A 20,582-nucleotide genomic window follows, 5' to 3' on the forward strand; every position below is an offset into this window, starting at 1 on the left:
TATTATCTTTGACTTTCAACTAATTTGAGATTAATAATTAAGTATTGCATAAGATGTCATGACTTTATTTTAATATTCTGGGGACCAAATTATCGAATTCCCTGCTAACTGAGAATAACATTTTCATTTAAATGTTGACTATAAATGACAATAAAAATGTCATTCTCAGCTAAACGTATATTCAAACACCCAACTTATCTGCAGCCTGTACATACAAACCAAATGTTTTGGAAACTGTCAGAATGGATTTGCCAGCCGATGCAGGACTGCAGACATCTTCTGCTGCCTGGGAGCTTGGTTTCTGGCAGCATTTTTGACATGTAAATTATTCAGGTTACAAACTGTTCACAGGAATTTTCCTTCCTCCTTTTCCCATTAGAAATATATAAAAAGCTCAAAGAATATTTTCTTTGTGAAGAAATGCGCATGCTAAGGAACTGATGGGAGATTTTTTTACAATAGCATGATCTTTTTCTGCTTCCCTTAAATAATAGGAAAAAAATAATGAAATTGCCAAATTGGAGAAATTAATTGAAAAGCAACAAGAAGAAAATATTGCTGCTAGAGAACAGACCAGGAAAATACAGTCTGAGCAGTGTCATGAACTGGAAAAGCAGATTGAATTAGTAAGTTTTCTCTTAACTGATGCTTTTCTTTTCAGTGTGTACTGTTGAATATTATTGGGAGCTTTTGGAATTTTAGAAGCAAGCTGGTCTTGAAAGTAGAAGTTTTAAAGTTAACAAATGTTTGTATTTTTGGGGTAATGATGAGCTATAAACAGGAAGGAAATGTTGATCTTAAACCATTCATTGAGAGTTATATGGTATAAGTTGGGGCCAAGATAATGGACATCGCAAAAAGCTTGCCACAGGCCATGATTATTTTTATTTCTGAGCTCATGTGGCTGATAATCATTTGCAATCTATATGTATATTATTTTCCCCTGACTAGTTACTCCTCTATATTTGTGGAGCACCCTCAGTGGGCTGGATTTGGTCTATATAACTGATTAAATACTTAAACAAGAAAATACATAAGTATGTTTAGTTTGAAGAGCATGTTCATAATTTTACATTTGAGGTAGTAAGCTCCTTTTGCTATTAGTAAATGTTTTTTTTTTAATTTCTGGTAGATTGAGTCAGCTATTGTATATGTCACCATCATTTTATCAATAGAAAGATAGAAAACCTACAGCATTGTTTTGGCCCACAAAGCTGTGCCGAACGTGTCCTTACCTTAGAAATTATCTAGGGCACCATAACCCTCTATCTTTCTGAGCTCCATGTACCTGTCCAGGAGTCTCTTAAAATACCCTATCGTATCTGCCTGCACCACCATCGCTGGCAGCCCATTCCACACACTCACCACTCTCTGCATAAAAAAACAACTTACCCCTGACATCTCCTCTATACTTACTTCCAAGCAATTTTAAAACTGTGCCCTCTCGTGCTAGCCATTTCAGCCCTGGGAAAAATGCCTCTGACTATCCACACAATCAATGCCTCTCATCATCTGATACACCTTTATTTCCTTCTATTTCCAGAATAGTTTCATTAAACAAGAATTATGATTTGCAAAATAAATCCACTGATATATTAATTCAGAGTTGCTCATATAATGTGACACAATTAAAAAAAAATCAATGTTAATTGTTGGTTATTCATTTTTTCTATAATGCTTTGATGCTTCTGAAGGTGTTGACAAAAAAGTGTAAAAATGAAAATTTCTGTTTGAAAGCAAAAGAAATTCATAGCCTGATTCAGAAGTTATGACTTGTCAATATGTTTTGACTTGGATTTTCTGCTGATTAGTGAGCTATTAGTTGCCTGCCTTCTTTACCCTTTGATACTTGGTGTGGTTTCCGAGTACTGTCTTCCGCTGGAGAGCTAGGTCCTGCCTGATCAAGAATGCCCAATGTGGCACAGGTCCTTTCAGAGAAAATGTGTCAACCTTAAAAATGCTGTATCAACCCTGTCCTAGGCTTGCTGACTATCACAAAGATATAAAATCTCAATAATATTTAAAAAAATTAGATATACTGTTATAAACATGAGATTCTGCAGATGTGGAAATCCAGAGTAACACACACACACAATAAAGGAGAAACTCAGCAGGTCAGGCAGCATCCATGGAGAGGAGTAAAGAGCCGATGTTTCAGGCCAAGACCCTTCATCAGAATGTCGAGTACTATTACGCTTTTGAACTTCAAAAATGCAGGACACAAGGAAACAAAAACAATTTAAGTGAAGTTGAAGCAGTTCAGTTAAATAAAAAAAGAAAAACAAGCTTTTCCATCTAGCTGATTATGTATTTTTGTCATTGAAATCAGTGAGACTGCTATTTTAGTGGGCGTATTTACCAACCTGATTAGTGGGACAATGTAGAACATTCCAGTACCTGCTGTACTGTTAGATATCAGCTGCCTGGAGATATTTGTTTTTGCTTGGGAGCCGCAAATGCCTGCCGTGTTTTACATTTCCAGTGGAGCTACGGGTTTTAATTGGAAAAGCCAGTTCATTATGAAACTTGTCAGGAGCTTTATGTTGTTGCTGAGAATTCTATTTTTTTTGCATTGTCCATCATATTGGCTACAAATTTATTGCAGTCCTATTTATAACCATATAACAATTACAGCATGGAAATTTGGGCAATTATATAGTTTGTTAGAATATTAAATACCTCATTTGATTGTATTTGAATAGTGGCCCTGATAGAACTCGAAGGGGTATGAAAATATTGTTGCTACAGTGCCTATAAAAAGTAGTCACCACTCCCGCCCCCCCCCCCCCCCCGGAAGTTTTCATGTTTTATTGTTTTATAACACTGAAGCACAGTGATTTAATTTGGCTTTTTTGACACTGATCAACAGAAAAACTTTTGTGTCAATGTGAAAACAGATCTCTACAAAATGATCTAAATTAATGACAAATATAATACACAAAATAATTGATTGCATAAGTATTCACCCACTTCCCACCTTTAGAATGACACACCAAATGATCAGTGGTGGAGCCAATTGGTTTTAGAAGACACAACTAGTTAAATAAAGATCACCTGTGTGCAGTCAAGATGTTTCAATTGATTGTAGTAAAAATACAATATACTGTTCTTAGCAACCCCAAAGAACACACAGCTTTTTCAAAAGCAGAAAATGCTGGAAATGCTCAGTAGGTCACATAAGAGATTATGATCTATTTCAGCCTTTCTCAACCTTTTTTTTCTCCCTGGAGAAATCCCTGACATAATCTTGAGGTCTCAAGGAACCTCTGCATAAAAATTATTATATCTACAGCTCCACGGATCAGTAAGTTGTAGATATAATAATCAAGAAATAACTCAGTGCTTTTTTTGAGTAGAGAAAACAGGTAGTTAAGCTTAGCTTGCCTTTCTTGAAATTAAACTCTTTTTTTCCCCTTTTATAAATGTTAAATAACTGGCTTAAGCCAAATTGGGATTTAATTTTTCTAAAGGTAGGCTTAGTGGCTTTAGTTTAAATAAAGGTCATAAATTGATTTTAATTAATACTATTTACAGGAGAAAATTTATTGACATCATTATTTGTAAGTTGTTTGCCACAGATTAGGCACAATGGAATAAACAGTTTGGATCACTAGTTCCTGTAAATCCCATTGCTGAGTAGCTTTCATTGTAAAGGTGGAATTTTTTGTGTCCATTGTTGCACTCGTGCACAATGATTCAGAGGATTGTACTTCTTCATCATTAACATCAGAATTGTCTGTAGGCCCAGACCTAGAATTCTCCTCTTCGGAAAGCATCACTTTGCACCATCTTTAGAATGAAAATTTCCCTCCGATTTTCTACTACACCGGTAGAGTTCATTCATTCCCATAAGTCAGTTGGCAGCCTGCAAGGGGAAATTGAAGGATGCAATTCGGGAGGGAGAGACTGATGTCACAGCCCAAGTTGGACAAGTCCATTCAGTGCTTGGAAAATGTGTATTCAATGCTTCCTCATGTCGTCCCCTCTGTTCAATGCAGTGTTCACCAATTATCAACGGCCTCCCCGTCTCACGTTAAAAACTGAGAATGGACTCAAACAATAAAACTAATCGGATTTTAACAGACCAATCACGGATTACATAAATCAGTAACTAATAGAAATGACACACAGATACAGACGCACACAATGTAGATCACCAACATTTCATTCGAAGTTGCACTGAAATTGCCTAGCTGGGTAATGAAATGTCTGCAAGCTAACAAGCCAGCTCAGCGAGCTACTCAACAACATCCTCAACCCGAGCTGCAGAACTGCACACAGTACTCCAGGTGCAGCCTCACCAGTACCCTGTATAGTTGCAGCATGACCTCACTGCTCTTGAATTCAATCCCTCTAGCAATGAAGGCCAACATTCTTTTTGCCTTCTTAATAACCTGTTGTACCTGCAAGCCAACTTTTGCAAATCATGAACAAGCACTCCCAAATCCCTCTGCACAACAGCATGCTGCAATCTTTCACCATTTAAATAATAATCTGCTCTCCTATTATCCCTTCCAAAGTGGATGATCTCGCATTTACCAACGTTGTATTCCATCTGCCAGACCTTGACCCACTCATATCTACTAAAAACAACATTCTGTGCTTTCCCACACAGTTTATGTGCTCATGGTCTTAAGACTATTAGAATTGAAATTAAGGAGGTGGTGTGCTTTAGAATCTCGCACTTGACTGTATATATGCAACATTTGGCATGAAGCTTAAACAAAATAACTGAGTATGTTGAAACAACAGTGTTCAATTTAGGTTACTATGCTTCCTCTGCATTCAGTAGGATTATGACTGATCTTATTCAGTAGCTGTGTATCCTCTGTGTTCTTAGATAGAGAATTCCAAAGCTTCACTATATTTCACATTTGTCTCTGAGTGACCAGCCTATTCTCGATGTTATGACAACACACACAAAATGCTGGTCCTTTGTCCTGTTAGTCCTGAAGAAGGGTCTCGGCCCGAAACATCGACAGCGCTTCTCCCTATAGATGCTGCCTGGCCTGCTGTATTCCACCAGCATTTTGTGTGCGTTGTTTGAATTTACAGCATCTGCAGATTTCCTCGTGTTTGCTCTTGATGTTATGATCTCTGATTTTGAATACCCCAGCAAGAGTAGGCATCAGTCCTGCACCTTGGTCCGTCACACTCTCAAGAATTCAGTATGTTTGACAGAAATCCTTCTCAATCTTCTAAACTCTAGAGAACACTGGTGCAGTCAGCTGAACTTGTGTTAATATGACAATCATGCAAATAGCAACTGGCCAGGATAGTGTCACTTTAGATCCCATGCAGATCAGCTGGCAGCGGTATTTGCGGACATATTTAACTTCTCCCTCAATCTGAGGTTCTCACATGCTTTAAGAAGACCACTATCATCCCTCTACCTAAGAAAAACAATGTAATGTGCCTTAATGATTACTGGACAGTAGCTCTGACATTCAGCATCATGACATCCATCTGGAGCTGGAGTTGGATGAACTTGGGATCATCCGGTAGGCAGTGCAATTGATAGATACGACTTTTGAGCAGGTGGTTACACCCAGAGTGCAGAATTCAGGAAGTAGATGGGTGAACACCGAGAGAGGTAAAGTGAGAAGGAAGTCAGTGCAGGGACCTCCTGCGGCCATTTCCTTCAGCAACAGGTATACCCCTTTTGATACTGCTGTTGGGGTGACCTATCTGGGCAAGGCAGCAGCAGCCAGACCAATAGCACTGTGGTTGTCTCTGAGCCTCAGAAGGGTGGGATGAAGTCAGGAGGAACAATAGTCATAGAGGACTCGATAATTAGGGGGACAGATATGAGATTCTGCAGCAGCAAAAGTGACACCAGGCTGGTGAGTTGCCTCCTGGGTGCTGGGGTTTAGTGTGTCTCTCCGGTTGCAGAATATTCTTGAAGGGGAGAATGAGCAGCCAGAGGTCGTGGTACATGTTGGTACCAATGACGGGCAGGAGAGGGGTAGAGATCCTGTGCAGTAAGTTTAGGGAGTTAGAGAGCAAGACCTCCAAGGTGGTAATCTCCGATTCCAGTGCCACAAGCTAGGGAAGGTCAGAACAGGAAGATAGCACAGATGAATGAGTGGCTGAGGAGATGGTGCATGGGGCAGGGTTTCAAGTTCTTTGATCATTTAGAACCTTTCCTGGGGAAGAGGTGACCTGTACAAGTGGGATGGGTTGCACTTGGAACTGGAGGGGAACCATTATCCTGGGAGGGAGGTTTGCTAATGCTGTTGGGGAGGTTTTAACTACATTTGCAGGGGGGTGGGAACCAAACTGAAGAGGCAGAGGGTGGGGTGGTTGGCACACAAGTAGGGAGTTTATGAGGAAGGATAGGCAGATGATAGAGCAAAAAAGCACTCAGATGGTTTGTGATGTCTCTATTTTAACACAAGGAGTATCATAAGCAAGGCAGGTCAAGTCAAGTCACTTTTTATTGTCATTTGGACCAGAACTGCTGGTACAGTACACAGTAAAAATGAGACAACTTTTTTCAGGACCATGGTGCTAGATGAAACAATACAAAAACTACACTGAACTACATAAAAACAACACACAAAAAAAAACTACACTAGACTACAGACCTACCCAGAATCACAAAGTGCACAAAACAGTGCAGACATTACAATAAATAATAAACAAGACAATAGGCACAGTAGAGGGCAGTAAGTTGGTGTCGGTTCAGACTCTGGGTATTGAGGAGTCTGATGGCTTGCGGGAAGAAGATGTTACATAGTCTGGTCGTGAGAGTCCGAGTGCTTCAGAGCCTTTTCCCAGATGGCAGGAGGGAGAAGAGTTTGTATGAGGGGTGCTAGGGATCCTTCATAATGTTGTTTGTTTTGTAGATGCAGCGTGTAGTGTAAATGTCTGTAATAGTGGGAAGAGAGACCCCGATGATCTTCTCAGTTGACCTCACTATCCACTGAACTTAGAGTGTGGATCAGTACGTGGAACTATGATGTTATGGCCATTACAGAGAGATAGATGTCTCAGGGGCAGGAATGGCTGCTGAGTGTACCAGGCTTTAGATGTTTCAAAAAGGACAGGGAGGGAGGCAAAAGAGTTGGGGGAGTGGCAATGCTAATCAGGGATAGTCCCACAGAATAGGATAAAGTCATGGAGGGATTGTCTACTGAGTCATTGTGGATGGAAATCAGAAACGGGAAGGGAGCAATAATTCTGCTGGGTTATTTTTAACCTGGGTTACTCCCCAGTAGTAACAGAGACATCAAGGAGGAGATAGAGAGGCAGATTTTGGAACAGTGCAATAATAAAAGGGTTGTTGTGATGGGTGATTTTAACTTTCCTCATATTGACTGGCATCTTGTTGGAGCAAGGAGTTTGGATGGGGTGGAGTTTGTTAGGTGTATTCAGGAAGGTTTCCTGACACAGTATATAGATAAGACAACTAGAGGAGAGGCTGTATTTGATTTGGTATTGGGAAATAAACCTGGTCAGGTGTCAGATCTCTCGGTGGGAAAACATTTTGGAGGTAGTGATCACAACTCTATCTCCTTTACCATAGCATTGGACAGGGATAGGAGCTGCCAACTTGGGAAGACATTTAATTGTGGTGGGGGGGGGGGGGAATATGATGCTACTAGGCAGGAACTGGGGAACATAAATTGGGAGCAAATATTCTCAGATAAACATACGGTAGAAATGTGTCAAATGTTCAGAGAACATTTACATGGCATTCTGCATACGTGTGTTCCCTTGAGGCAGGGAAAGGATGGTAGGGTAAAAGAACTATGGTGTACAAAGGATGTAGAAAATCTAGTTAAGAAGAAAAGAGGCTTATGAAAGGTTCAAGAAACTAGGTACTGTTAAAGCTAGCTCCCAATTGATCCTGTGAACACTACCTCACTTTTTTAATATATATTTTTGTTTTTGCATGATTTTTCATTTTGTGTATACTGTAATTTATTTATTCATTTTTCTTCTATATAATGTATTACTTTGAATGCCTGCTGCTCCTAAGTTAACAAATTTAATGATAATAAACCTGATTCTGGTTCTGAGCTCTAGAAAATTACAAGGGTGCCAGGAAGGAGCTCAAGAATGAAATTAGGAAAGCCAGGGGCCATGAGAAGGCCTTGGTGAGCAGCATTAAGGAAAACTCCAGGGCATTCTACAAGTATGTGAAGAGCAAGAGGATGAACCGTGTAAGAATAGAATCAATCAGATGTGATAGTTGGAGAAGATCTTGAGAGGCAAGATTTATGAGCATTTGGAGAGACATAATCTGATTAGGGCTAGTCAGCATGACTTTGTCAAAGGTAGGTCATGCCTTCCGAACTTGATTGAATTCTTTGAGGGTGTAAGAAAATACATTAATGAAGATAGAGCAGTGAATGTAGTGTATATGGATTTCATTAAGGCATTTGATAAGGTTCATTCTGAGGCTCATTCTGAAAGAAATAAGGCAAGGGATCCAAGGAGACCTTGCTTTGTGGATCCAGAATTGGCCTGACCACAAAAGGCAAAAGGTGGCTGTGGATGGTTCGTATTCTGCTTGGAGGGCGGTAACTAGTGGTGTTACATAAGGATCTGTTCTGGGACCCCTGCTCTTCGTGATTTTTATAAATGACCTGGATGAGGAAGTAAAAGGGTGTTTTAGTAAGTTTGCTGATAACACAAAAGTTGGGAGTGTTGTAGATAGTCTGGAGGGTAGTAAATTGTTACAGTGTGACATTGATAGGATGCAAAACTCAGCTGAGAAATGGTAGATGGAGTTCAACCCAGATAAGTGTGAAGTGGTTCATTTTGTTAGGTCAAATTTGAAGAGAGAATATAAGAATATAATGGTAAGACTCTTGGCAATGTGGAGGATCAGTGAGATCTTGGGCTCCATGTCGATAAGACCATCAAAGCTGCTGTGCAGGTTGACAGTGTTGTTAAGAAAGCGTATAGTGTGTTGGCCTTCAACTGAGTTCAAGAGTCATGAGGTAATGTTATGGCTAGACTGAACTCCTGCCTTAGCAAGGACCTGGACCCATTGTAATTTACCTATCGCCTCAATAGGTCAATGGCAGGCGCAATCTCAATGGCTCTCCACACGGCTTTAGACCACCTAGACAACGCAAACACCTATGTCAGGATGCTGCTAATTGACTATAGCTTAGCATTTAATACCATCATTCCCACAATCCTGATTGAGAAGTTGCAGAAACTGGGCCTCTGTACCTCCCTCTGCAATTGGATCCTTGACTTCCTAACCAGAAGACCACAGTCTCTGTGGATTGGTGATCCTTCTCACTGACGATCAACACTGGCACACCTCGGGTGCGTGCTTAGCCCACTGCTCTACTCTGTATATACACGTGACTGTGTGGCTAGGCATAGCTCAAATGCCATCTATAAACTTGCTGACGATACAACCATTGTTGGTAGAATCTCAAGTAGTGACTAGAGGGTGCACAGGAGTGAGATATGCCAACTAGTGGAATGGTGCTGCAGCAACAACCTGGCATTCAACATCAGTAGGACGATAAAGCTGATTGTGGACTTCAGGAAGGGTAAGACGAAGGAACACATACCAATCCTAATAGAGGGATCAGAAGTGGAGAGAGTGAGCAACTTCAAGTTCCTGGGTGTCAAGATCTCTGAGGATCTAACCTGGTCCCAACATATCAGCGTAGTTATAAAGAAGGCAAGACAGCAGCTATACTTTATTAGGAGTTTGAAGAGATTTGGCATGCCAACAAGTACACTCAAAATCTTTATAGTTGTACCGTGGAGAGCATTTTGTCAGGCTGCATCACTGTCTGGTACGGAGGGGCCACTGCACAGGACTGAAAGAAGCTGCAGAAGGTTGTAAATCTGGTCAGCTCCATCTTGGGCACTAGCATACAAAGTACCCAGGACATCTTTAGGGAGCAGTGTCTCAGAAAGGCAGCATCCATTATTAAGGATGTCCAGCACCCAGGGTATGCCCTTTTCTCACTGTTATCATTGGGTAGGAGGTACAGAAGCCTGACGGTACACACTCAGCGATTCAGGAACTGCTTCTTCCCCTCTGCCATCCGATTCCTAAATGGACATTGAAGCTTTGGACATTAACGCACTTTTTAAAATATATAGTATTTCTGTTTTTGCACGTTTTAAAAAAAATCTATTCAATATATATAATTGATTTACTTGTTTATTTTTTTTTCTCTGCTAGATTATTGCATTGAACTGCTGCTGCTAAGTTAACAAGTTTCATGTCACATGTCGGTGATAATAAATCTGATTCTGAGCTATAGAAGACCTTAGTTAGACCCCACTTGGAGTACTGTGTTCAGTTCTGGTCACCTCATTACAGGAAGGATGTGGATACTTTAGAGAGAGTGCAGAGGAGATTTACAAGGATGTTGCCTGGATTGAAGAGCAAGCCTTATGAAAATGGGTTGAGTGAACTTGGCCTTTTCTCCTTGGTGCGATGGAGGATGAGAGGTGATCTGATAGAGGTGTATAAGATGATGAGAAGTATTGATTGTGTGGATAGCCAAAGGCTTTTTCCCACAGCTGAAATGGCTAACACAAGGAAGTATAGTTTTAAGGTGCTTGGAAGTAGGTAGAAGGGGGATGTCAGAAGTAAGTTTTTCACACAGAGAGTGGTGGGTGCATGGAATGAACTGCCAATGAAGGTGGTAGAGGGGGATTCGATAGGGTCTTTTATCAGTCCTCAGGTACATGGAGCTTAGAAAATTATAAGGATATGCAGTAGGGAAATTCTAGGCAGTTGCTAGAGTAGGTTACATGGCTGGCATCACATTGTAGGCTGAAGGGCTTGTAATGTGCTGTAGATTTCTGTGTTTCTAAATGCTTCAAGAGGTTGGTTATGGCACACAGTAACTCTAGCCTTCGAACCAATCTTGTCCCACTGCAATTTGCTTACCACAGAAGTAGGTCTTTGGCTGAATCCATCTCCCTTAACCTACACTTGTCTCTGGAGCATCAGGACAGTAAAGACACCTATGTTAAAATATTGTTTATTGTCTACAGCTCCTTCAATACTCCAATTTCAAACAAACTGTTCCAAATTCCTAAACCTGGGACTCAATAGCTCCCTTTGCAACAGGATTCTTGACTTCCTGATCAACAGACAGCAACTAATAAGAATCACTAGTAACACCTCCACTGCGATTATTCTCAGTTCTTCTGTCTCATAAAGCTGAGACCACAGCCCCTACTCAGAGCTGTGTGGCCAGATTCCACTCGAATTCCATCTGCAAGTTTGCAGATGATAACACGAATGTGGAAATAATGATGTTGGAGTACAGAAGAAGGTAGAGAGCCTAGAGCTACGGTGTTATGACATCAACCTTTCCCTCAATGTCATCAAAGATATTGAGCTGGTCATTGACTTCAGGAAGGGGGCGGTGCACATTCTCATTTGGATTAGTGATGGTGAGGTTGAGAGATTCAAGTTCTTGTGAATGAACATTAGCAATTGCCAGTTTATATTCAATAGTCTACCTTGGGTAGGGAGACCACACCTATACACAGTAATCCAGATGCTATGTCATGGGGCCAATATAATTGGAGCAAAATTTATCTACTCTTCATCTAGTATCCCTAGCATCAAAGACCAAAATACTGTATTATTTTTCATCCTAATGGTTTTCTCTAATTAGAAGTTAACCTTCAGAGATTCGTGATTACGTATGCCAGTCGCTTTGAACACCGATACCAATCAACCTCTAAATATCTCTACTTTTTCTAGTCGAGTGGAAGACCTCACCTTTTTCACATTATATTCTATCTGCCCTTTCATTTAATCAGTTTTGCTTTCCTAAAGTCTGTAGCTTCTTCGTATTCAACTCTGCCAACCAGCTTAGTATCATCTGGAAGCTTGGTTACCTTACACTTCATTCCCTTTTCCATTTTGTTTTCCCCTTAACTTTTCATGCCCTGACTAATCAAGAACCTATCAACCTTCACCTTTATAAAGCCTCAGTATTACGTTCTTCCTTTTATATTCTGGCCCTCTTGAAATGAATGCTAACATCACATTTGCCTTCCTCATTACCAACTTAGCCTGCAAGTTAACCTTCACGGAATCCTGTACGAGGACTCCCAAGCCCCTTTGCCCCTCAGATTTTTGAATTTTCTTCCTGCTTAGAAAATAGTAAACTCTTTTATTCCTTCCGCCAAAGTGCATGGCCATAGATTTGCCTACACTATAGTCTATTTGCCATGTCTTTGCCCATTCTTATAATCTGTCTAAGTCTTTCTGCAGCCTCCCTGTTTCCTCAACACTACCTACCCCTCCACCTAAACTCATATTGTCTGCAAACTTGGCCGCAAAGCCACAAATTCCATCATCTAAAGCATTGACATATAACGTAAAAAGAAGTGATCCCAACACAGACTCCTGTGGAACACCACTAGTCATCATCAGCCAACCAGAAAAGCATCCGTTTATTCTCACTCTTTGCCTCCTGCCAATCAACCACTGCTTTATCCATGCTAGTATCTTTCCTGTAATAGTTTGGCCTGTTATCTTGTTAAGCAGCCTCATGTGTGGCACCTTGTCAAAGGCCTTCTGAAAATCCAAGTACACAACATCCATTGCTTCTCCTTTATCTATTCTGTTTGCTATTTCTTCAAAGAACGCCAACAGATTTATCAAGCAAGATTTCTCCTTAAGGAAACTTTGCTGACCTTGGCCTGATTTATCATGTACCTCCAACTATCCAGAGACCTCATCCTTAATCAGTTCCAACATCTTCCCAATCACTGAGGTTGGGCTAACTGGCCTTTCAGTAATTTCCTTTTGTTCTGCTTCCGTCCCTTCTTGAAAAGTGGAGTGACATTTGCAATTTTCCAGTCCTCTGGAACTCTGCCAGATCTATTAATTCTTGAAAGAACATTACTTATGCTACCACAATCTCTTTAGTTACCTCTTTCAGAAGCCGGAGGTGTCATCCATATGTGCCTACTAGTGTCTTCCACAGTAAAGACTAATACAAAATACTTAATCAGTTCATATGCCATTTTCTTGTCCTGCATTACTACTCTCTGGTGTCATTTTCCAGAGATCCCAGATCTACTGACCCCTCTCATTTACTCTATATATTTGAAAATAACTTTTGGTATCCTCTGATATTATTGGCTAGCCTAACTTCACATTTCATCTTTCCCTCCTTATGACCTTTTTAGTTGCCTTCTATTGATTTTTAAAGGCTTCCCAATTCCCTAATGTCCCATTAATTTTTGCTGTATTATATGCCCTCTCTTTGGCTTGTATGTTGATTTTGAAGCATAGAAACATAGAAAACCTACAGCACACTACAGGCCTTGCGGCCTACAATATTGTGCTGAAACATGTGCTTATGTTAGAAATTACTAGGCTTACCCATGGCCCTGTATTTTTCTAAGCTCATGAACCTATCCTTGTCTTTGACTTACTTGTCAGCTGTGGTTGTGTCATCCTGCCTTTGGGTACTTCTTCTTTGGAATGCATCTATCCTGCACCTTCCAAATTGCACCCAGAAACTCCAGTCATTTCTGTTCTGTCATCCTTTCTCGTGACCCTTCCAATCAATTTTGGCCAGCTGCCATCCCATGCCTCTGTAATTCCTTTTACTGATACATCTGACTTTAGTTTATCCCTCTCAAGTTGTGGGGTGAGTAATATCATGATCACTTTCTTCTAAGAGTGACCAAATCTAATCTCCTCTAATCAAGTTACTGGTTAATTACATAACACCCAATCCAGAATAGCCGTTCCCCTAATGGCTCAATGACTAGCTGCTCTAAAAAGCCATCCCATAGGCATTCTATAAACTCTCTCGCTTGTGATCCAGCACCAACTGGATTTTCCCAATCTACCTACATATTGAAATTTCCAATGACTATCATACCACTGCCCTTTTTACATGATTTTTCTATCTCCCATTGTAATTTTTACCTCATATCCTAGCTACTGTTTGGAGATCTGTATATAACTCACATCAGGGTCTTTTTATCTTTGCAGGTTTTTAATTGTACCCACAAGGATTCTATATCTTCCAATCCTATGTCACCTCTTTCTAAGCATTTGATTTTATTTTTTAACCAACCCCACCCCTCTGTCTACCTCCCTGACCTTTTGATATAATGTGTAACCTTGGATGTTAAGCTCCCAACTATAATCTTCTTTGAGCCATGACTCAGTGCCCACAACGTCATACCTGACAATCTCTTAACTGTGCTGCAAGATCAGCTACTTCATATAACATCTTAAGTCTTGTATTCATCACCCTTTTTTGATTTTGTTCCCATGTTACATTGCAACTCATTCCACACTGATTACAATTTTGCTCTATCATCTGTCCTTCCTCACAGTCTCGCCACACACTACACCAACCTGTATACCAACTGCCTCATCCTCAGCCCTATCGCTTCAGTTTCCACCCCCTTTGCCAAATTAGTTTAAACCCTACCCAACAGCTCCAACAAACCTGCCTGCAAGTGTATTTGTCTCCCTTGGGTTCAAGTATAACCCATCCCTTTTGTACAGATCTTGCATTTCCCAGAAGAGATCCTAATGATTCAGAACTCTGAAGCCCTGCCCCCTTCACTAGCCACACATTTGTCTGCTAAATCACCTTACTCGAACTCTCACTGGTGCGTGGCACAGGCAGCAATCCAGAGATTACTACCCCAGAGGTCCCGCTTTTCAACTTTCTATCTAATTTCTGTTCAGGACCTTCTCCCTTTTTCTACCTACAGTGTGTTATTTCTGTCAATATGTACCAAGACTTATGGCTGCTTAGCCTCACCCTTTAGAATGCCATCAACCCGATCAAAGACGTTCCTGACCCTGGCACCTGGGAGACAACATACCATCCATGTGTTCTTTCACAACCGCAGAATTTTGTGTTTAGATTTATATCACTGATGTAAGTTGTGAACAGCTTGGCCTGCAGCACCTCATTTATTTCAAACTCCCAACCTGAAAAGATTTATTTTGTTTTTTTTCTAATTGTAAACTAATCCCCAATCTACCAGTATATTATCTCCAATTATATATGCTCTAATCTTAGTTCATAACCTCTTGTGTGGAAATTTGTAGGCCTTCTGAAAGTTAAAAATGCACACATTCATAAGACTTGTCAAAGACAAATTCACTTTTTTAAAATCCTCATTGACTCAGCTCAATGTTATTATTTTTTAAGTGCTCTGTTTCCACTTCCATAATAACAGATTGAGCCATTTGCTAGTACTGATGCCAGGCTAAATGGTCTATAGTTCCTGGTTTTTCTCTCCTTGCTTCCTTTTTTCCGATGCAGGATTATATTTGCTGCTTTCCACTGAAGGAACTGTCCTAGAATATATGAATTTCTGGAAGAAGACAGCCATTGCAATCATTATATCCATAGTCCTCTCTTTTGAAGCTTTGCGTCGTTGGTCATCAGGTCCTAGGTATTTAAAGTGTAAAAGTTCAAAACAAATTTATTATCGAAGTACATACATGTTATCATGTACTCCATTGAGATTATTTTCTTGCGGTAATTCACAACAAATACAAAGAAGCACAATAGAATCAATGAAAAGCTGCACTCAGCAAAGAGGCTTGAACAACCAAAATGCTAAAGACAACAAATCGTGCAAATGCCAAAAAGAGAGGAAAAAAACATAGTAAGTATTATTTAGAATATGAGTTGTAGAATCCTTGAAAGTGAGTCTGTAGGTTGTGTAATCAGTGAAGTTATCAATTCTTGATCAACATCCTGATTGTTGAGGGGTAATAACTGTCCCTGAGTCTGGTGGTTTGGGACCTAAGACTCCTGTACCTCCTTCCCGATAACAGCAGCGAGGAGAAAGCATGGACTAGATGGTGTGGGTCCTTGATGAGAATGTTGATTTCTTGTGGTAGTGCTCCTTATTGATGTGCTCAATGTTGGGGAGGGCTTTTCCTATAATGGACTGGAGTGTATCCACTAATTTTTGTAAGCTTTTGCATTCAAGGGCATACCAGGCTGTGATGCAATCAGTATACTCTCCACCACATATCTATAGAAACTTAACAAAGTTTTAGATAACATGCCAAATCTTTGCAAACTTAAAAGAAAGCAGAGGTGCTGCTGTGCCTTTTTTGTAATGGTACTTATGTGCTGGACCCAAGACAGATCCTCTGGAATGATAATGTCAAGGCAGTTAAAGTTACTGACCCTTTCCAACCGATATATGTATTTATTGGCTTTCAGTCCTTTCTACAACACTAATTTTTTTACTGATACTAATTTCAGTTGAACCCCTGACTCAGCCCAAACTATTTGTTCTGATCTCTTATTAACGCCCTGCTTAACTTCTTGTTAGCAGTGCTGGAAGGCATTTCCTGTTGTCTTTTTGTTATGCTTTAAAGGAATATGCATTACCTAAAAATCATGTTTTTGTTTTGTTAGCCATTGTTTACTGTATTTCCTTTTAATATAGTCTCCCAATCTATCATGGCTAACTCAGTTCTCAGACTTTAGTAATTTGCTTTATTCAGATTTAAGTTATGATTTCAAATTGAAATAAATCACTCTTGAAATCTGTATAAATGTTATGATTTGATCATCATTTCCTAGCGAGCATCAGGTCCCAAATGACCCTTTCTTATTACACAATTCGAAATCTAGAATATTACGTTCCCGTATTACAGAGCATCCCAACCTAGGGTTCACAGACCCGTTGGTTAATGTCATCCATGGCATAAAAAAGGTTAGAAACCGCTGTTCTATTAGTTTCTCAAACTCCTTTCCCAAAAAAAAACATTTCTTTTATACTCCTTGAATTCATCTTCCACATTATTATTAATGATTTGGTTTGTCCTTAAAGATGGAATTTGATTAAAGGCTTCATAATTATTGTATTCTTGTTTTGTACACTTCAGGGTCCTGCATAATGCTATGTCTATAGTCAATTCCTACCAGTTCTTTCTTCCCTTTGCTGTTTTTTTTTTTAGCTCAAAAGAGAACTGGAAGAGGAACAAGCACAGATGATAAAACAAAAGAAAACAATCTCAACTTTTCAGGAAGACATCTATGCCAAGGAAAGCAGAATTCAATCATTGGAATTTCTACTTGAAGAAACCAGGCAGGCAAGTTTAAAAATATATATATATATTTTTTAATTGTTCAGATCTATTGGGGATTAGATAAGTATTAAATTTATGAAAAGGTTTTTGCCTAAATCAATGCTTTCAAAATATTGTGATGTTGACAACATCTAGCTGCATTGCTAGATGCAAGTCAGAAAATTACATTTTTATTTGAAATGAGTCTTTGCTCGTGGATATGTTGTTAAAGTTAAAATTATGCATGTTCATGAAATTGAGTTGCTAGTATTTCTTTTACAAATGTTACTTGAAGACATTCACCGCTGGGTTTTCCTGCCTTTATGAAAGTACATAAATTTTTCAAATGATTCCTTGTTCTCTTCATACAGCTTTTCTCCAGTGGCCACCAATGGAATGATCAGCTAGTACTTTCCTGTTCCATTATGTTTGTGGAATACTGGAAAACATTAAAGTATTCATCACTTAGCTTCTCCATAACCCGATTAAATTACATCTGTCCATTTTAATCCATTATCCTAATATACTTGCTGAGTGAAAATCAATAACCATCAGTCTTACATGGTCTCAACATTACCCACTTAGTGAGACAGTATCTATCTAGACCTAGTAATGGTTTTGCTGTGGATTGGACTTTGCATTTACACGTTTATGAATAACTATATATTTGATCATAAACCTTGAGAATTATAAAAATAACTCCTTTCCCGTAAGCTTTACTTCATGTTACTATATTATGGGGGTGAAAAAGAACATCAGTATCATCTGATTTACTATTCTGATTTAGGGAAGGAAATCTGCCATCTTTATTCACCCTGACCTACAGGAAAGATGTAAGTAAGATTGAAGGAGTACAGAGAAAATTTACAATGATGTTGCTGTGACTTGAGGACCTGAGTTATAAGGAAAGGTTAAGTATGTTAGAACATAGAAGATTGAGGGGAGATTTGGTAGAAATCTGCCAAATTATGAGGGGTAGAGATAGGGTAAATGGCTGCATGGTAGCTTAGTGGTTAGCACGATATTTTACAGTACCAGTGATCGGGGTTCACTTCCCACCACAGCCTGTAATGAGTTTATAAGTTCCCTCTGGGTGCTCCAGTTCCCCCCCATGGTCCTTAAAAAGACACACTGGATAGTAGGTTAATCAGCCATTGTAAATTCTCCTGTGATTAGGCTTGGATTAAGTCAGGGGATTGCTGGGCGGTGTGGCTTAAAGGGCCGGATGGGCCTATTCCACGTTGTATCCCAATAAATAAATGCAAGCAGGCTTTTCCCACTGAGGCTGGGTGAGACTACATCTGGAGATCATAAGTTAAGGGTAAAGGGTGAAATGTTTAAGGGGAACATGAGCAGCAACATCTTCACTCAGGAGTTGGTGAGAGTGTGGAACATGCTGCCAGCTCAAGTGGTGAATGCAGGTTCGATTACAACACTTAAGAGAAATTTGGATAGGAGGAGTACGGACAGCTATGGTCCGGGTGCAGGTTGATGGGACTAGACTGATTAATGGTTTAGCACAGGGCTAACGGCCTGTTTCTGTGCTGTAGTGTTCTAAGACTCTGACCTGAGTCTAGGCCTAACAATGTAATTATGGTTTACGTTTTTCCTTGGTTTTAAAGTAAAAACAAAGTCATGGGAATACTTTTGTGTTCAGATAACAAGTCTTGACCACATACCACAAATCAAAAATATATAATAAGTAAACAAGCAGATAAATAAAGCTGCCTTGCTAAGGAAAATGTTATTAGAACAGTTGGCGGTAGAATGGACTCTATTTGTTTCCATGAGTAAAAATGTGGTTCAAAGACCAAAACTACTCAGTAATTAAATGCAGCTCTTTTGGCAAAATTGTGAACTCCCAAAGCCAATAAACAGGCATACCAGTGGTACTAACACAATATTTGTAGATGTTGTAAATTTAAACTAAAAACAGAAAGTTATGGAAATACTCATGTAGATTAGAGGAATGATTAGAGACATGATCTTTCAGTTGAAGGAGGAGTCAACAAAAGATACTAATACTGTTATAGTTACTCTCCACCCCTCCCCTCCTCCTCTTCCCCCCCCCCCCCCCAATCCCCACATCCACCTTCAGCTGGCAGCTTGTTTACACTCAGACTGAATATGATCCCCTTCATTTTACCTTTATTTATATTAAACATTAAAAATACTTGCTCTATGACAAATAAAAGTATCATATTCTTGTATTTGGCTAGATTAGTTTAGCATAGAAGCATATAGTTTTTATCAGTCTGTCAGTTCTATTGAAGACATTTTTGCATGTTAATTTATTTTCTGACGTTATTCATGCTTGCAGGAATCAAAGCAGCAAAATGAAAGACATGATGCAGCATTAAAAACCTTGCAAACTCAAGTAGAAGAAGAAACCACCAAAGTTTGTAAATTTCAATTTATAATAATTTAACAGCTTGGTATTATAGAATGTATCTTCTTTCATTTATTGAGAATATATGTCTAAATCTAAGTGAGATCTTCAAATTGGTGACCATTTTATGACAATTTCTGTTTCTGGGACCAGTAATAGTTCATAGAAAGTTTTAAATATTTTATCAGTTGTACAGTTTTTTTGTATATATATATATACACAGGTTAAAGAACTGGAAACTGCACTGGCGAAGTGCAATGAGGAACTAAAAATGCAACTGCAGCAAGTTGATAAAAACAGGGAGCAACAAGAGAAAAGGTTGAGAAAAAAATCAGAAGAGGTAAATTTAACTTGCACCATACCACTGAATAAAGCATTCTTTTAGCTAACAGAATTAGTTATTGTCTTCCTTGCAATTGACAAACCAAATATAAAATTTTTTAAAAATTCTCTTACACTGGCATTTTTCCTCATTGTAGTAATTGAAAAAATAATTCAAAATAACACTTGTACAAAAGAATGTACAGTTTCTCTAAAGTGTTGTCTTTAAGAACAGACAAGTTATAGTCTATAACCATTTATAATATCCACTTAAATATTCAAAGCTTCTCAAATGAGCCTTTCTCTCCTTTTATTTGTCTTACCCAACTGATTTCTTGCCAAGAAGACAATGCACATCTTTTTCTAGATCAATAAATTTGGCAATGTTGGAAAATGATGCAATGAATCTTTTGAAAGAAACGTATTTAACTTGCAGGCTTGGGTTGGAAAGGGCAGAAGAAGAGAGTAAAATAGGTATATAAGTGATTCAAATCATATTTATTGTTATGAGTATCATTTATTCATGTTTGTAGACATCTGTGACCTAGGTGTTTGCTTTCTGCAAATCTGAAGAAACATGTAAACACAAATGCTTTTAATACTTGATTTAGAACACAGAAAAGTACAGCACAGGGACAGACCCTTCAACCCTCGATATCTGCACCAAACATGACATCAAATTAAGCTAAATCTCTTCTGCCTTTACATGATCATGTGCATGCCAGCTCGATTGCAACGTTTAAGGGAAGCTTGGATAGGCACCTCGATGGTAGGGGAATGGAGGCCTATGGTCCCAGTGCAGATCACTGGGAGTAGGCAGTTTAAATGGCTTAG

At 39.3% G+C, this 20,582-nt stretch overlaps 1 protein-coding gene across 7 annotated transcripts in view; it reads left to right on the forward strand.

Moving 5' to 3' along the window:
- The window catches only part of ccdc18 (coiled-coil domain containing 18), a 124,454-nt gene that overhangs the window by 63,903 nt on the left and 39,969 nt on the right, over window positions 1-20,582 (forward strand). For 6 of the 7 annotated variants that reach the window (XM_059983902.1, XM_059983903.1, XM_059983904.1 and 3 more), the window contains 4 exons: window positions 495-626; window positions 16,928-17,062; window positions 19,359-19,436; window positions 19,651-19,767. In XM_059983902.1, the coding sequence (XP_059839885.1) occupies window positions 495-626; window positions 16,928-17,062; window positions 19,359-19,436; window positions 19,651-19,767 (462 nt within the window). The remainder of the gene's footprint in view (window positions 1-494; window positions 627-16,927; window positions 17,063-19,358; window positions 19,437-19,650; window positions 19,768-20,582) is intronic. The other variant, XM_059983905.1, reaches the window with a different exon arrangement.

The sequence above is a fragment of the Hypanus sabinus genome, chromosome 11 (genome assembly GCF_030144855.1).
Source record: "Hypanus sabinus isolate sHypSab1 chromosome 11, sHypSab1.hap1, whole genome shotgun sequence".
NCBI classification, from domain to species: domain Eukaryota; kingdom Metazoa; phylum Chordata; class Chondrichthyes; order Myliobatiformes; family Dasyatidae; genus Hypanus; species Hypanus sabinus.